The 17,470-nt window shown below is 37.5% G+C and overlaps 3 protein-coding genes across 4 annotated transcripts; 1 reads left to right on the forward strand and 2 right to left on the reverse strand.

The window, feature by feature from the left end:
* Positions 1-7,736: 7,736 nt before the first annotated feature.
* On the forward strand, positions 7,737-13,090 carry LOC126620722 (alpha N-terminal protein methyltransferase 1-like). Of its 2 annotated transcripts, none has more exons than XM_050288988.1 (9): positions 7,737-8,233; positions 8,327-8,481; positions 8,745-8,803; positions 10,740-10,827; positions 11,128-11,229; positions 11,734-11,778; positions 11,895-11,949; positions 12,118-12,215; positions 12,776-13,090. In XM_050288988.1, exons 3-9 carry the CDS (start codon positions 8,799-8,801, stop codon positions 12,899-12,901), a joined length of 519 nt encoding a protein of 172 aa, XP_050144945.1. In that variant the 5' UTR covers positions 7,737-8,233; positions 8,327-8,481; positions 8,745-8,798; the 3' UTR covers positions 12,902-13,090. The 2 variants fall into 2 exon arrangements, with proteins under 2 accessions (XP_050144945.1, XP_050144944.1); XM_050288987.1 differs by having other exon boundaries at positions 7,737-8,205; positions 8,327-8,474.
* A 231-nt stretch (positions 13,091-13,321) lies between these two features.
* LOC126622888 (putative leucine-rich repeat receptor-like serine/threonine-protein kinase At2g24130) lies at positions 13,322-15,023 on the reverse strand. Its single transcript, XM_050291577.1, has 2 exons — positions 13,787-15,023; positions 13,322-13,680 (listed from the first exon to the last, which is right to left on the reverse strand). The coding sequence occupies exons 1-2, from the start codon at positions 15,021-15,023 to the stop codon at positions 13,322-13,324; spliced, it is 1,596 nt and encodes a 531-aa protein (XP_050147534.1).
* Positions 15,024-15,872: 849 nt separating this feature from the next.
* On the reverse strand, positions 15,873-17,115 carry LOC126624817 (transcription factor bHLH52-like). The gene is made up of 2 exons (XM_050293928.1): positions 16,432-17,115; positions 15,873-16,236 (listed from the first exon to the last, which is right to left on the reverse strand). Exons 1-2 carry the CDS (start codon positions 17,098-17,100, stop codon positions 16,036-16,038), a joined length of 870 nt encoding a protein of 289 aa, XP_050149885.1. The 5' UTR covers positions 17,101-17,115; the 3' UTR covers positions 15,873-16,035.
* Positions 17,116-17,470: the final 355 nt, after the last annotated feature.

A 17,470-nucleotide genomic window follows, 5' to 3' on the forward strand; every position in this document is an offset into this window, starting at 1 on the left:
TTGAAAGAAATTTCTTCGGAATTGGGCAAATTTTGAACAAGAAAGTCGCGGCACCCGTGTGGGTGTTCTTTGCGAAATCACCACGAAATTTCATGATTTTTGGGGTGAAACATGAAGAGGGAAGACCTAGGTGTTGATTGGAAGTGGTACCTTGATCCAATTTGTGAGAATTCCGGTGAAAATCGTCGGAATTTGGGTGTGGGTGTCGCGGGTCGAAACGGGTCGCGGGTGAAGACCCATTTTTCTTCCTTCTCTCATCCGCTTCTCGCGCTCTCTCCTTTCCTCCTTTCTCTGTTCCGATTGGCCAGTCTCCTCTCTCTCTTCTCCCCATTCGCCAGCACTCTCTCCTTTCTTTCCCGGAGCTCCGGCTCTATCTTCCTCTGGTTGGGCAGATTTGCCCAATCTCTTCTTCTTCTTACGCGCACACACACACAAACCTTCTTTCTCTCATCCCAACCATCCATTTAATTCTTCATTAAATCTGGGCCGTCCATTTTCATAAAAGAAATTCTAGATTTTACTAAAATTATAATTCCTTAAAATCCCAAATTTCAAACGTTAATAAATTCTTCAATATAACTCCAAATCACGCACCGTTAGCGCCCACACGTCCGTAGCGACAAGTACTACGAGAATATGTCAAGAAAATAAATCTTAGATGGCACGACACAACGATTAACCTCGAATAATGCGCATGCCTCAAAGGGCATTTTTGTAAAATCCTTTATTAAAACTTTAAAACTCTTAAAATCAGGAACGGGCTGTCACAAGATATGTGATGAGATATGAATATGTTGTATAGGTCACTAGAGGTGACTCCGACTTATATGCTAGACATGACTGATGAGATATGTGATGAGATATGAATATGTCGTATAGGGCACTAGATGTGACTCCGACTTATATGCTAGCCATGATTGACGCACTACTACAAAATTATCTATAACTGGCAGTTCAAAAACTGACAAAAAATGTATATTACTGTCGGATATTACGCAAAATCCGATAGAAAATGGATGCAGTGGCGGATATAATAAGCGACAGAATTGCCTGCGTTAGGAAATGAATTTTTCGACAGAAAATACTATAAAACCGATAGAAATCCTGTCGGATATAACCGACAGTATATATATTTATAATAAATAAATAAGAGAATTTCTGTCGGCTAAAATCGACAGAAAATCTAAAACTGCCAGGAATTATGTCGGTTATAGTCGGCTATAACCGACAGAAAATTTATCAATAAAAATCAATAAAAGCATTATTGTTGGATGAAACCGACAGAAAATATATTTATAATTAAAAAAAATATAAACAACCACTTTCTTCGCAATAATCTCTTCTTAAAAACTAAAGATGAGGAACCAAACCACACATACAAATCACACCTCTAGTGTATTCATTCTACACAATGATCATGAGTTGTAATGAACGAAATAATTCTACCGATATCTTCAGGAAGAGGTCCACTGAGCTTGTTGCTCGAAAGATCTAATCCTGTTAATCTTGTGCAATTTGCTACACTCCGAGGAAACGGGCCTTTGAGTCCCAAATCTGAAAGCTTGATATTTAAAACTTTGCTTTCATGAGGGTGCCAACACTCAATTCCCAGAAAGTTACAGATGAAACCTTCGGTCTTATTGTTGAAATCCCATGATGAGTTTATGTAGCCTAAAGGATCCTGAAGCAATGCTTTTAGAATTTTCAAGCGGTTTATATCACTCTCAACAGCAAAGCTAGCAAAGCTGAAACTACAACTAAGCAATAACCAGACCACACCGCCAAAGAAAATACCAGGATCTCGTCCATTCAACAACATATACATCGAAAAAGCCATAAAAAGTCGCCTAAATTCGCTATTTATTGTTACCAGAGCTCAATATACTGAATCCACACCACAACATTAGTAACACTAAGCCCTAAAACAAATTCAAAAGCAACAAGAAATGAACCCAAATCAGACCAACAAACACTCAAGTTTTACAAAATTTCGCATAACTAACACCAAATTTGGAAATAAATTAAGAAAACAGAACAGGAAACAAAACCCAATTCATCATCTCTCTACCAAAAGGTGCAAATACAAGTGTAAAAAGCAAAATTTTAATTGATGAAACATGCAAATTCAAAATTCACGAAGTACAAACTAGAACAAACACACAGAAAGTCAAAGGCCTTACTTGATCCAATTGAGTTTACCCAAGTCTCCAGAAACACAAACGCATACACATATATATACATACAAAAATCCAGCTAAAAGTTTAAAGCTTGGATCTTTGAAGCGAAACGAAGACGATGAGTGGGTTCCCAAGAAGACAGTCACCACCTAGCTTCGAACTTAAACAACATTCGCTGGAATTCGTCGCTGTGATGACATGCATGCACATATTCAAAATAGAGATTAAACCCCACATATTTTTGCCATCATACTCATCACAAATGGATTAGAACCCACGCAACTAAGAGGGGAAAATAATTCATACCTGAGATGGAGTTCGAAAGAGCTGAAGCTCTCAGCATTAATGGCAGAGCACACGGTGATGCATCGATGATACATGCAACGCTGCAGGTTGATTCCTCATGTCCCAAGGGTTCGAGCTTCAGATTTTTTAGGGTTGATTTGGTCAGAATTGAGAGGAATGAAGGTGGTTCCTTCTCGGAGCTTAGAGAGAGAAAGTGTCGAGGGTTAGAGTTAGTTTCAGAAAAATGAAGGAGATGAGTGGGGGCCGGATGTGGGTATAAGAAAACTTTCATTACTGTCGGTTAAAACCAACAGAAACATTTTTTAAAATATAAACCGACATAAAATTTTCATTACTATCGGTTATAACCGACAGAACAAAAATGGCGGAAAAATTCACCCCCAAAATTCCCTCCCAAAATTTTAAACTCTCTCCCAAATTTTTAAATTCCCTCCAAAATTTTGTTACGATTTTAAAAAATAAAATAATAATTGTTTGGTTTAATAAATAATATGTATTTAAGTAGAATACGTTTTTTAAAATTAAGTAAATAAATTTTTTTTGGTCAAAAATAAATAATTGTTTGGTTTAATAGATAATAACCTATGTAAAATATGAAATAAAGGAACAAAAATATAATTATACAATGAAAATGTCATCACACAAACTAAATATTGTCTAATCAATACTTGAAAAACATAAATAAGAATGCAATGAACAAATTCGATCTTCAATTTAAAATATTTACACTAGTGGATACCACAAAATCTTATTTTATACTTAATGGAAGTATAATATTAACTCTAAGTGTTTGTTTAATCTACCATTTTGACGTGATATGCCTTCTACGAAACTTTTTTCAACGATCCAACCGTCAAACTTATTTACACACACTCCAAGATTGTATATGTAAAAAATCGTAAAAAACAAACATTCAGAGATTACGTAATGGAACAAAAGTTTTCGACGGTTATAAATGAAAAATCACAATTGAACGGTTATTTTAGCTCCGGTTTTGATGATTTTTTTATAGCTACACTCCTCGACCCTATAAGAATGCAATGAACGAATTTGATCTTCAATTTAAAATATTTACACTAGTTGATATCACAAAATCTTATTTTATGCTTAATGAAAGTATAATATTAACTCTAAGTGTTTGTTTAATCTACCGTTTTGACGCGATATGCATTATATGAAACTTTTTTCAACAATCCAACCGTCAAACTTATTTGTACACGCTCCGAGATTGCATACGTAAAAAATCGTAAAAAACAAACATTCAGAGATTAGGTAACATAACAAAAGTTTTCGACGGTTATAAACGAAAAATCACAATTTAACGGTTATTTTAGCTCTGATTTTGATGATTTTTTATAGCTACACTCCTCGACCCTATAAGAATGTATTGAACTAAATCGATCTTCAATTTAAAATATTTACACTAGTGGATACCATAAAATCTTATTTTATACTTAATGGAAGTATAATATTAACTCTTAAGTGTTTGTTTAATCTACCGTTTTGACGCGATATGCATTATATGAAACTTTTTTTAACGATCCAACCGTCAAACTTATTTGTACACACTCTGAGATTGCATATGTAAAAAATCATAAAAACATTTAAAGATTACGTAACGGAACAAAAGTTTTCGACGGTTATAAACGAAAAATCACAATTTAACGGTTTATTTTAGCTCCGATTTTAATGATTTTTTACAGCTACACTCCTCGACCCTATAAGAATGCAATGAATAAATTTGATCTTCAATTTAAAATATTTACACTAGTGGATACCACAAAATCTTATTTTATACTTAATGGAAGTATAACATTAACTCTTAAGTGTTTATTTAATCTACCGTTTTGACGCGATATGCATTATACGAAACTTTTTTTAATGATCCAACCGTCAAACTTATTTGTACACACTCTGAGATTGCATATGTAAAAAATCGTAAAAAACAAACATTCAAAGATTACGTAACGGAACAAAAGTTTTCGACGGTTATAAATAAAAAATCACAATTTAACGGTTATTTTAGCTCTGATTTTGATGATTTTTTATAGTTATACTCCTTGATCCTATAAGAATGCATTGAATGAATTCGATCTTCAATTTAATATATTTACACTAGTGGATAATTTTTTATACTTAATGGCAGTATAATATTAACTCTTAAGTGTTTGTTAAATCTATCAATTTGATAGGATATGCATTATACGAAACTTCATAAACAAAAGTGTTCATTTGGTCAGAGTAAAATAAAGTACCTTGGCAACATTGTTTCTAGAGATGGTGTCGCTGTTGACGCTTCTAAATTGCAGGCCATTGTTGATTGGCTGACTCCAACTAATGTGAAAAGTCTACAAGGATTTTTTGGGTTGACGGGTTGTTACAGGAAGCTCATTCTTGGCTACGGCAAGATATGCCAACCCCTTTACCAGTTAACCAAGACGGACAAGTTTCTTTGGTCTTCAAATGCTCAAGATGCCTTCAGTCACTTGAAACGTTTGGTTGCAGACTCTTCCTAATGTGGGACTATTTCAATTTTAGTTGCCTAAGAGAATTTTACGTGTATTTTTATTTTTATAGAAAAACATAAGGTGGATCAAGAGCAAATTTTGGGTTTGGATTTCAAAAGTTGTGATTAGAGATGTACCTACCATTTATGCTCTTAAGGATGTTTTGGGACAGAGACATGACAGATGCATGATTCTTACATTGGGTAGTCTTAGTATACAAGGTCCAACAAAAATTAGACAAAAATAACATTGAAAAAATTAGACAAAAAAAATTGGAAGGAAGATGAAGAACTGAGCAAATTAAGTAGAAAATTTAAGTCTCTGAGCTTGGAAACATAGGTTTTGGTGAAAAATGCACAATTTGATTAGACCCTGATGAAAATTTTGAAGTTCTTTTGGAAATTGAATTTGGATTTTGTCAATGGATTGAGTTTTAATTAAGGTTTTTCACTCAGAAAACAAAGACTTTGGTGGAAAATATGTTTGTATATACTCAAAGATAATATGTGTAAAAAATCGCAAAAAAAAAAAAACATTCAGAGATTAGGTAACAGAACCATGAGTGAAAAAAAAATATTTAAACCATTTGTTTATTTATTTATAATCAATATAAGACTTTAAAATAATAAAATAGTCAATTTCTATCGGTGATAACCGTTAGAATACTAAAATAATAACCGCCAGAAACTAAAATAATAAAATAGTCAATTTATGGTGGTTAAATCCGCCAGGAAATATCCATTAGGAATTTATGTCGGATATATCCGACAGAAATTAACTTTTATCCGACACTAAATAAATTATGTGTCGGATATCTTTTATCCGTCAGAATGGCTTAATAACCACCACCATCGTCCAACACCTAAAGCTAATATTGTAGTAGTGATGAGATATGAATATGTCGTATAGGTCACTAGAGGTAACTCCGACTTATATGCTAGCCATGATTGATGAGATATGAATATGTCGTATATGTCCCTAGAGGTGACTCTGACTTATATGGTAGCCATGACTGATGAGATATGAATATGTCGTATAAGTCACGGGAGGTGATTCCAACTTATATGCTAACTATGATTGATGAGATATGTGATGAGATATGAATATGTCGTATAGGTCACTAAATGTGACTCCGACTTATAAGCTAGCCATGATTGATGAGATATGTAATGAGATATGGATATGTCGTACAGGTCACTAGAGGTGACTCCGACTTAGATGCTAGCCTATATACGATGAAATGCTAGCATTTATAATGAATATACATGATGAGATAGCATATGTGGTGAATACGTGATAAGCTAGCAGACGTGATGAATATGCGATAAGTTAGCGTATGATTATAAATATGCGAAGCATGACTTGAACTTATATATATATATATAGGCGTATATTTTTATATTCTAATTCTGGAAATCATACAGGCGTTGTAGCGAGGGGTTATAGAAATTTATATGGTTTCTATTAAAATTTTATCTACTGGGCCACTCATCTTTGTCTTGTCTTCACCTTCCAGGTCTTCTTAGCTGAGCTTTCTTATCGTCGAAGGTTCGTGGCGATCCTTAATACTGGAAATTATTTCGAGGGTATGATTCCCAATTCACTTTTTTGTACTTACTTATGCTCTAACATCACGTGTACAGTGGGTTTATTCCTGTTCACCAGTGCACTCTGGTATTTAGGCACTCTTAGGTTTAAATTTATTTACAATTTTTCTACATCATCACACTTTCTGGCTTCGTCACCTTCCAGGTGTCGGCTAACACAGCTCGATTCATAATCCTAGTGGACATTCCGGGTTGGAGTGTGTCACCTCTTATCCCCTTCACCTTTCTCCCCCGCTCCCGTCTTCCCCCAACCCACCCCATCCCCAAACTCATCACCCTTAACCTTCTTCCTTACTTGTCTCCCCCGAATTCATCACCCTCATCATTCTTCCCCATTTTAATCCCCAATTTTTAATTTACTCAAACAAATCAAATCCCAATTGAAATTTCGCAAACTGGATGTGCTCTGTTGCTACCCCTTTGACACCTCTTCTATCGCCACAGAAAATCCCCATGCATCCATTTTTTTCTTTATCTCATGTTTAGAACACGTGGTGACAATTTGGGATTGGAGAAAGCTTTAGGCTTTGCTCAACTGGGTTTCTCAATATCGGCTTGGCGAGGGAGGTCGAGCTCGGCGTGGGTGCGGTGGACGAGGTTCGTGAAGCCTAGGGCTTGGAGCTTGCAGATGATGGTGGGGCCGATAAGGCTGTTGTTGAGCGTGAAAGGGAGAAAGGGTGAGAGAATACGGGAGGAAAGGGGAGAGAGGGGAGGGATGGTGACTGTTGTTGAGCGTGAAAGGGAGAGAGAATACGGGAGGAAATGGGAGAGAGAGGGAGGGATGGTGGTTCTGGGCACGGTGAGAGAGAGAAGTAGAGGAGGAAAGAGACTTCGTAAGATGAAGTATGACATTGATATTTTAAAAAAATGAAGTATAAAATTGTAAATGACCCAATAATTAAGTTAATTTTATGTAATTTACCTCGTATTTTGATAATTTGAAGGATGGATAACTCAAAAATTTAGACAACATGTCCATAATCGAAAACTTGTTGATATGGTTGTTTGTATTATGTGATGGGACATGCTATACATGCTCATGCCGCGTCACAGAAGCTTAAGGACAGCCATGTAGGTGTAAGATATTAGCTGGCATTTTCATCGTCATTGTCGAGATTTTAGGTTTCTACTTTTTCATGCAGCGTCACTCCATTAGTCCATTTTATGCTCGAGCTACTCCAACAGAATCTTCTCCGAATTTTTTAGTGAGATTTTAGGAATTTGTGAATTTTGTCTGTTTATTGTATATAATATCGTTAGTTTTTGTCAAATATGATTTGTATTTAATTTTAAATAAAAATATTTAAAATAATTTCTGACCGTACGATGTACAATGAACGGACATAATTCACGAATCCTTAAATTCTCGTCAAGAAATCCGGCGATGATCCGGTCCCAAGTTACTTTCAATAGACTTCCATCTTTGCCGCTGTGCGACGTCGTTTTTAGCCAAGACCCGTTTAACACACCCAACCGCCGCCGAAACAGAACCGAAACTCGAGTGTCAATGGAGAAAGGCGGGTTAGACTCCGCCGGCCGAGAATTTAAGAACGCGGAGGAGATGTGGAGGGAGCAGCTCGGAGAAGACCACAGCAAGAAGACCCAGTGGTACGAAGTGCTTTTGTCAACCTTACCTGTTTTTCATTTCGCTTTTTGTGCAGTCATTTCGTCGAGCAGGTGGTGGGCATTTGGAAAGTGTCTGATGTTTTTGGTGTGTTTGGTTGTAAAGGGTGTGGAGGCGTCGACGAATGGAGTTTTGGGAGGATATGCGCAGGTGAATGAGCCTGACATAATGGGCAGTGAAGCTTTTCTTAAGCAGCTTCTTTCTGAGCGTTTTCCTGGTGCTACAAATGGCCAACGCCACCTTGTTGTTCTTGGTTCACAGTCTCTCTCTCTCTCTGTCTCTCTCTCTCTCTCTGTGCTTTAAATTATTAAATTTGCTGAATACTGGTTAAAGGAACCCTATTTATCTGGGAAAATAGCTGAATTCATATTAAATGAGTTCACTTTGTCAATAAAAAAATGCAAATTTGAGAAGGGTAGCAGTCCAAAGTTTGGCTCCTAGTGTTGAATTACTTGGGTGTGTTGTTTTAAAATCAGAGGCACGTTCTGGGTCTTCTGACTGACCAGTATTTAAATTTCTACAGATTGTGGTTCTGGCATTGGGAGAGTCTCCAAAAATCTTCTCATAAGATACTTCAATGAGGTGAGTTCAGTTTCAGGGCAACCCCTCTTTCTTCTACCGCCATCTTTCCGCATTTAGTTTCTGTGAAATTCATTCGATGTTGCTTTATAAGAAAATTTTGATGTCTTTGAGACTTTTACAGGCTGGTTTGGTATTGATGTGCTTTGAAAAAAAACTGCTTCTGCTGTGCTGTGAGAATAAGCTTATTTTTGTTGCTTCACGTTTTCAGCTTTTTTTTCATCCAAAACTATGAAAATAAGTTATTTTTAAATGTTTACCAAACACCTTTTTGAGCTTAGCTTTTTTTGATACCCACTATTTATAAAAGCACATAAGTACCAAACCAGTACTAAGTGAACTTGTATTTCATGATGTATGTTGTCACTGTTAATCGCAAATTGTAGAACCAAATTTAGATAAGTTCCAAATAGTTTAATGTGATATGATTTCGGGCGAAGATATCTCCGGAGAGGGCTCTTCGGCTCTCAGCATAGCTCCTCAAGGGATTGGCACTTTGCATGTGTAGTCGGGCTCTTGCCTGCTGATGTGCTGCAAGAAGAGGACAAAGTTAGTTTTGAAAGGTGCCTTTGTGGGGCCTTAGGTGTAGGCCTTGAGGCTCGCAATCAAAACTAACTAAGTGCTAGGCGTGCCATTGCTATCTCAGTATAGCAGATGCAGAACAAGATTGTGTTTAGTCAATTACTTGCGCCCTAAGTTACTCGGACTTCTTGTTATCAAAGGATTGTCGTGGATGAGTTAAGTCCACATTAAGTTCTTTTTCTTGCCTTGTGACCAAGGACTTTCAGTTCATAGTCTTGTATATTCGAATGAGGGGAGTCCAGATTCCTTAAGTCATTTGTTTGGTTTTAAATGAAAGTATATCTATTAAATTGACCAGGTCTAGATACAAATAAGACTTTTAAAGTAGGAAAATAGGCGGATATGACTTGAATACATACTGGAGAATGCATTAAGTAATAGATCTACAAATTTAGAAAGCAAACAAAGAGTTTCGGCCAAGATTTCACCTTGTCTGGCAAGGTTGAACCTCTTGCAGTCACTTCTCTTTGAGTTTATAGTGGTTTCTATGTTAGAAAGGGATGGATAGTAAACCAATTTATACAAGGGAATCGATACTACGCCACTAGAGGTGATAGCAGAGCTTCTAATCAAAACAAAAGATAGCTTTTGTGAGGGAGATATCCTGAAAATGACTGAGATCTGGGCTGATTACAGCTTTTAGATGCAAATTTAGCTTGAGAGCAGAGTTTGTATGTTTGTTTGTTTTATTGGTTGAGTGTCCTTGTCTCTAGGGCCTTTTCCTCCTTAAATAGGCAAATTAGCTCGGCTGCAGTGACTTTGTTCTTGCTCGAAAGCAAGGGTAGTGAGTCATCAACTTTTTACTTGTATTGCCACCGAAAAGTGCTTTTTGGCTGAATGTGAGTTAGTCCCCATCACTTGACATTTAAATCATAGGCACATGGCTTATGCATTAATGGGAAGGCGCCAATTTGTCTCTAGGCTTGATGCTTAGGCTTCGGGCAAGTCTCCCTTTAGTTGGTATGTCTGGGCTTCCACACACTTGCAGCCCAATGTTCAAATATTAACCCAAACAATATGCATCGAACGGTACTTGCTTGCACATGTTGAACATGGATGCTAAGACCATATCATGAGACCTAAAAAATATGTGTTGGTACTTATCTTTCTAGCTTTCGGTTTTGTTTATTAGATGAGAACTAATTTTGTTTTTATTTCACATCTGAGCTCGAATCAGGATATCTGTAGCTTTGTCATGTTTTAAGGTTTTGGGTTTTCCATCAGGCTGAATATATTTTCTTTGTGTTTTTGTTAAATGGAACAAATCAGTGTCACTAAAACTTGATAGAGCTTATTATCCATTGTAACCGTCACACGTTTTCTCTTTGATCTTCATTCTGTTTTCTTGAAAACCCAGGTTAACTGCTCGTGAAAGTTTGGCTCCTGAAAATCATAAGGTCTCTGATATGCACAAAGCTACTAATTATTTCAGCATGCCTCTTCAGGTAATATACTCAAATAGTCAAATACAATACATTACCAGAAACATTGGATGGTCTCGACACTTACAAACCCTTTATTTTTTCTGTGTTCCTCTTTGGATAGTAAACTATTTCTCCCCTATTAGTTATACAACGTTCGCTTGGTTAGTTTTTATTTATTTTTTAAACACCTGCCATGCAATTTTGTCAGTCCAATGCATTCACTGTGTGTCTTCCTTTCTTAACTTTTCTAGACATCCATCTCTTACCCTCGCTGAGTCTTTTGGAAACGCCACATGAACATTTTCTTGCTTCCATTTTTAGGAATTCACACCAGAAGCAGGGAGGTACAACATTATATGGGTTCAATGGTGTATTGGGCATCTGACAGATGACGACTTCGTCTCATTCTTTAAACGGGCAAAGGTAAAACTGTTTTCTGGAGTATTAATGTAAAACTATGTTTCAGATATCAAGGTATCTACTGGGATTGCATCACTATCATTTCATGATCAAACGTAGACTGTTCAATATGGACGTGAACTTGAAGATTTTGCCTGCAATCTTCTGACCATTTATGTTCACAAATCTTTAAATTCTGTGAAGTATTAAAGTCTTCGTTAACTTTAAAGTTTCTGCACTTTTGGTTCCGTCTTACTGACATTATGCCCGGACATAGTATTAAATTCATAATACCATTTTCGGCCCCTTCCTCCCTCGGTGACCAAATACAAGAAAATTTGAAAAAAAAAAAATGAAAAGTAAAATTCAGTGGACCATTACACATGACCTTGGGATTATTCGGTCAAAGAACTGGGTAGCAAAAGATATATACCATTGTTTATGTCCTCGTTAAGATCTTAATCACTTACTTTTGTGCTATTAAGGGATAATGTTTACTTTTATATATTTATTGTCAATCTTTGACAGAGGCACTTTGATGGCAGGAATACTCCTATTATATCTTCCACTTTTGTATATCCAGTCAAATTTATTCCCGTAACATGTTGCTTAGTAGTTTTCTCGATTGGTGTTGTTAGTTTTGTGTGTGGAAATGTACTAACTTTTTTATATGGGTTACCTATTTCTAGGTAGGATTAAAACCTGGTGGTCTTTTTGTCCTAAAGGAAAATATTGTAAGATCCGGTAAGTTGCTTTCTGTTTCACTTCATTCTGTGGTCATGATAAAGTTCTCATCTCACCTGTTTCCACTACTGCTTATACTAAGTTTACCATGCCATTATCTGCATTCTTTTTGGTAGACTAAATTTGACTGAGAATAACTTCTTGTGAACTAATCGTCTTGATATGTAGGATTTGTGTTAGACACAGAAGACCGGAGTGTCACCAGGTCGGATTTGTACTTTAGGGAGCTCTTTCGTCAGTGTGGACTTCATCTTTACATATCAAAGGTTAAATGTGAAATTCGTACTCTGTGCTATTAGCTCTAGAATCTGATGTGGACCTTATCTCATCCTATCTGTTACTTTTATTTTCGATGTTTATTGCTGATAACTGATATAGTCCATAAGCGAGGGAGAAATATTTAAGATGTGCAGAGACACTGCATCTTAATAGGATGACTTCATATGATGCCTGTCAGATCTTTGCCGGTCCTCGCTGTTTCATGTTAATGTCAATTTTCTTAATAAAGTGATTTGATATCTAACTCAAAATTATTTTTCTGTCACGTAACTTTAAAGATAAGTGAATTAGTTGAGCATGGTTTGTTCGGTTTGATGCCACAGTTGAATTTGATTGTGCATACTACCTAAATCATTTTGATACTGGTTCATTTTGATCAAGGGGGTGGGGGGCCAACATTGATAAGACAAGTACCGCTAGATCAATATCTAGTTGGTTTTGGTACACTGGCTCATTAAATATCTGTCTTGAGGTGAATTCATATGAAATTCTGCCGTTAGCATCCAAATCTTCTTCGTTTATAATTCCAGTTTCTTCCTTACATCAGGATCAAAAGGGGTTGCCTGAGGAATTATTTGCTGTGAAAATGTATGCATTAACTACTGAGTTGCCAAAGAAGGTCCATCGGACAAGATCTGAAGTGCAAGCCAATAGACCCGGAGTCATCAAGTGAGCAATCCCAGCTTGAACTTACATACACACACACACACACACACACACACTACTTTTTGACATTGCATTTTGGTCCTGACTTCCTGTAATGGGCTACCCCTAAGTAATGTGCAAGAACCAGTTTGTATTCACCTGCAAGTTCTGTTCTTTGATGGTCTTGATGATGCGTATTCTTTGGTTACATTTTCTACTCTGATGTTGTCTGCTGTCCGTTACAACGCAAAATACAATATTTTGAGTAGAAATAGAAGCTGTTGAAAGGGGAACGGGTTATGAAACCAAATAGGGAGATCAATCTCTTTATACCGTACCAAAACTTTACAATTCACATGGAAAATTAAAGTATTTCGGATGGAACACACAAGAACATAAAATAGTTTTGCGTAGAATTGAATTTCCGAAGTTGGATGAATTTAAAGGTTCATCTCGATTGCATGCGCTTGTGGCCTCTACCTCTTTCGGCATGTATTCTTTCGTGAGAATGAGAAGCTAAAACCCTGCAAGACTGGTAGGCTCTACTCATGATATCAAACACTTGACCCAAGCTTAGTTGTTGGTTGCTGGATACATCTGTGCACATTAGCCCTAGCCCTATTGCCTGTTCAGCTTGATCAAAAGTATTTTGTGTCAGTTCCAATTTCTGGTCTATCACCTTCTGCAAATTCCCAGGATAATGCATTCTGATATACTCGAGAAACCCAGCCTCGCCTGTCTCGAAGTCTTCCTGCGGCCGCCTGTTTATGAGCATCTCTAGTAGAAGCACTCCTAACTTGTACATCTCTGAACCAAATTTCAAATTTTTGTATTAGAAGTTAACCAAATTAAGAGGTTAAAAAAAAAAAAAAAAAAACAGATCGAAATGATGCAGCTTCATTGATCGACTTACTCCTACTTCTGCTGCCTTTATCCCCAATCTTAAACCTCGAAATTCGCGGCTCCAGATTGTTTGACAGCAAGATACTGCTTGTCCTGAGATCGTATCCGACCTCAGGCCACTCCTCCTGCAGATAACACATGCCTTCCACAACCCCCGTCAATATTTTCAACCTGTGATTCCATGGTGTATTGTTCGACTCCAATAGCCACATCTCAAGGTTCTCTCCTTCCATCCATTCGGTTACGATGGCTCTCAACCTTCTGTTGTTGCACCAACCCAATACACTAACCAAGTTCTTGTGGCGTAACCGAACGAGAACCTTGCACTCTTCGATCAAGTTTGGGTGGTTTTCACCTCGGTAGATCTCAATCCTGACTTCAGTGTCATCTCTCAGAGTTCCTCTATAGATATCAACTGCTTCACTCTTCCCCTTCAGATTTCTTCTCGAAAATCCATTTGTTGCTGCCTTGAGCATTGCTGGTGTAAACCGATACTTTCTGCGAAGCATTCTTGGGAGAAAATCAGGCCTCTGGAAACAAAGCCACCCCAAGCAACACACCATCAAGATCACAAAGATCGGAAAACCAACCAACAAGATTACAGCCTTGATCCTGAACTTTTTCTTATGGGGGAGGAGACCCGAATGGAGAAAACTCGAAGAATTGAACCGTTTAAAGAAGAGGGCATCAGAGATTTTACTCTCGGAGAAGTGATTATATGATAAATTAAGAGAAGTGAGGTTGGCAAGGGGAGAGAAGCTCTCTATTGGGACATCGCCGTAAAGGTCATTATGGCTCAAATCAAGAGCTTGGAGTTGTGTGCATTGAAGAACATCAATGGGAAAATTGCTTTCCAAGGAATTGTTGGACACATCAATAGTTAAGATGCTCAAAGGGCAATACTTCCAAAAGAAGTTGAATGACAAGTAGAGAGGTGCGATCTTTGGGCGGTTTCGAAGGTCTATTTTAGGGAATGATTCGATGCAGTTTGGATTCTTGGACTCGTTGCAGAGATGGCTTGAAACAATGGTGGACTTGAAAATCTCATGAAGGTCCACAGGTGAGGAACTGCAGTATCTGAGAGATGGGTTGTGATGGCAGTTTTTCATTATCGTGGAGTTGAAATCATGAGGCGGTTTTAAATTTTTAAGGTCTTCTATGACAGACGCAGCGAGAGTTGTGTATATGGAGGCTGAAATTGGGAGGAGGAGGAGGAGGAGGAGGGAAGTTGCAGAAATGGAAGCCATGGAGAAGTTTGCGTGTGTGAATCTCTTGAGAGGGTTTAATTTTAAACTGAGTTCAAACGGTTGGCAAGAAAGAAAGTGGGGGAGTCCATTTTATCACGTTGAAAGCTAATCTTGGTGGTTACATGCACTCGGACTATAAAGAGCATTTTTATTGTTGGCAAAAAGTACTTATATACTCTGTAATGTATTCCATATTTCCAGTCCGGAGAAAAATATCTATTCAATTATTTCCAATGCCGGTCTTGAGATTTTGAAGGCTTGCGGTGACATTAAAAAAAAACCCTAGAAAATCCAACACGAAAATCGCTTGTTTTATTCGCATGTGTACATACACCCTTGAATTTGATACTAACATTAAAAATACAAATTTTATAGGCTTCTGCCTTCGATTGCCATTTGTCGAACTAGAATGAGAAATTACCGCTTCTGAAGTTGATTTGGAATCTGCTGCGCTGCATAAGTCTAGGGACTGGAGTTGGCTGCATAAGTTAAGGGCCATCGGGGGCTCGTGCCACCCACCCCCCTCCCCCCCCCCCCACCCCTTCCTCTTCCCCCTCAAGGATTTATAATTTGCTCTCCTATTTGTTTTAGGATTAGTTATACATCTTGGCAATTTTGAGCAGTAACTATTATGCGCTTAGGTTTGCAGCAATGATTCCATTCTGCAATTTAGGGTTTAGGTTTGAAGATCCCATGACGTTATTCTATCACCTTTCTATAAAGCATCAATTCAATTTTTTTTAACCTTATCGTACGTAGTAGTTTTATATAAAAAAATAAAATTAATTGTAACAAAAAGAATTTATTAAAAGGTGGATGAGGTGAGTTACACAATAATCACCAGAAAATCTTACATGACGCCAATATATTTCTTGAAAACTAGAAATTTACAAGAAATTGGTTAGATTAGCACTCTAAAACATGTCAACTAACTAGGAATTAATTAATACAGTAAAAGGAACAACAACAAATTAAGAAACAAATCAAGGGCTAGCTGCCACTCTTGTGATTGTCAGCCATTGGTTTGCAGCAACTGAGCAACTTTGTCTTTGAGCAAGGGTTTGGATTGGATGTCATCATCTTTTGCCAGCACTTCAACAAACTCCTTCAAAACCAAGCACTTCTCTTCAGAGTAGAGCTTCTCTTGAACAATTGGGGATGCAACAACCTGGAGACGCTCTTGATTTATATGCAACCGCTCTTCCTTCCTTTCCTGCTTAAACGTACAATTTCAAATTAAAAGGAATACATTATTTCATCAAATAAATAAAAGAAAAAAATAATTATATTCTACCCAAATTAAATTCGTCTAAACTACAACGGGATTGAAGGGGATTCGAAGTTGGTTGCAAATTAAACCATTTTAATTATATACAGATGAAATGGTTAGCTCTATTACAATTACTACCTGTTGAATTGGAGAGTCTGTCATGAGTTTGAGAACAGAAACTTGTGCCCGCAAGAACTTGACATACTTATAAGCAGCTTGCAACATTTCAGCAGTGTTCATCTTGGTGGCACCAGGAATCAGCCTCCCAAGCTCCTGAGTCTTCTCAGTTATCTTCCTCCTCCTCTCGCGTGCAGCTATGCTCTGCGGTGACACGGTACCAGTACCACTGACGGCCTTATAATCAAGCTTGGCGGCCTTAGGCTGATTCTGAATTTGGACTTCATGGGTTTGAGTTGGAACCAAAATTTCAGACTGGAGGAACGGATCATATGCATTGAAATAATTGGGAGTGGCAGCAACCACGAAGTTTGAATTGCAATATTGGACTTGTTGATCATGGAAGAGCTTCTGGCATTTCGGGTAGGGCTGGTAGGAGAAGTCATATTCATCTAGGGTTGGACAGATTTCCGGCGACAGCAAGGCCAAATTGATGTTATCTGTTGGAGAACAAAAATCAGGGAGGAGAAAGTTTTCGGAGGAGGATTCATAGGGTTGGAAGAGTGGATCGATGCAGGTGTATTCTGGATTAGTACTGTTAGCTAAGCTATAGTAGTCGTCCTGCAGATCGAAGATGCCCGAAGAAGCTGCCTGCAGCTTTTGTTGTGTTGGTAAGCTAAGCATATTCATTTCTGGTGGGTTGAGAAGCTGAAGAGACCCCCAATCATCAATAGGGCAAAAAGTAGCAGTACTCATAGCCATGGAAATTACAAAACCTGCATGAACAGTTAATTATGGTTACTAACTGATTAATTGCTAAAGACAGCAATGCTATAGAAAGACCCTTGAAAGAGAAAAGAGAGAAAGAAGATTAACTAAAAGAAGATTTGAAAAGCTTAAGACATGAATGAGAGAGAGAGAGAGAGAGAGAGAGAGGGAGAGAGAGATACCTGAGAGAATTAGATATTCTTGTGTCTGTGGACCTGCGTTAGACCTAAAGATTAGTGCTAATTAACAAACCTTATCAGATTAACTGAACAAGTACACAGCAGCCTACCTG

Source organism: Malus sylvestris, chromosome 5, assembly GCF_916048215.2.
Source record: "Malus sylvestris chromosome 5, drMalSylv7.2, whole genome shotgun sequence".
Taxonomy (NCBI): domain Eukaryota; kingdom Viridiplantae; phylum Streptophyta; class Magnoliopsida; order Rosales; family Rosaceae; genus Malus; species Malus sylvestris.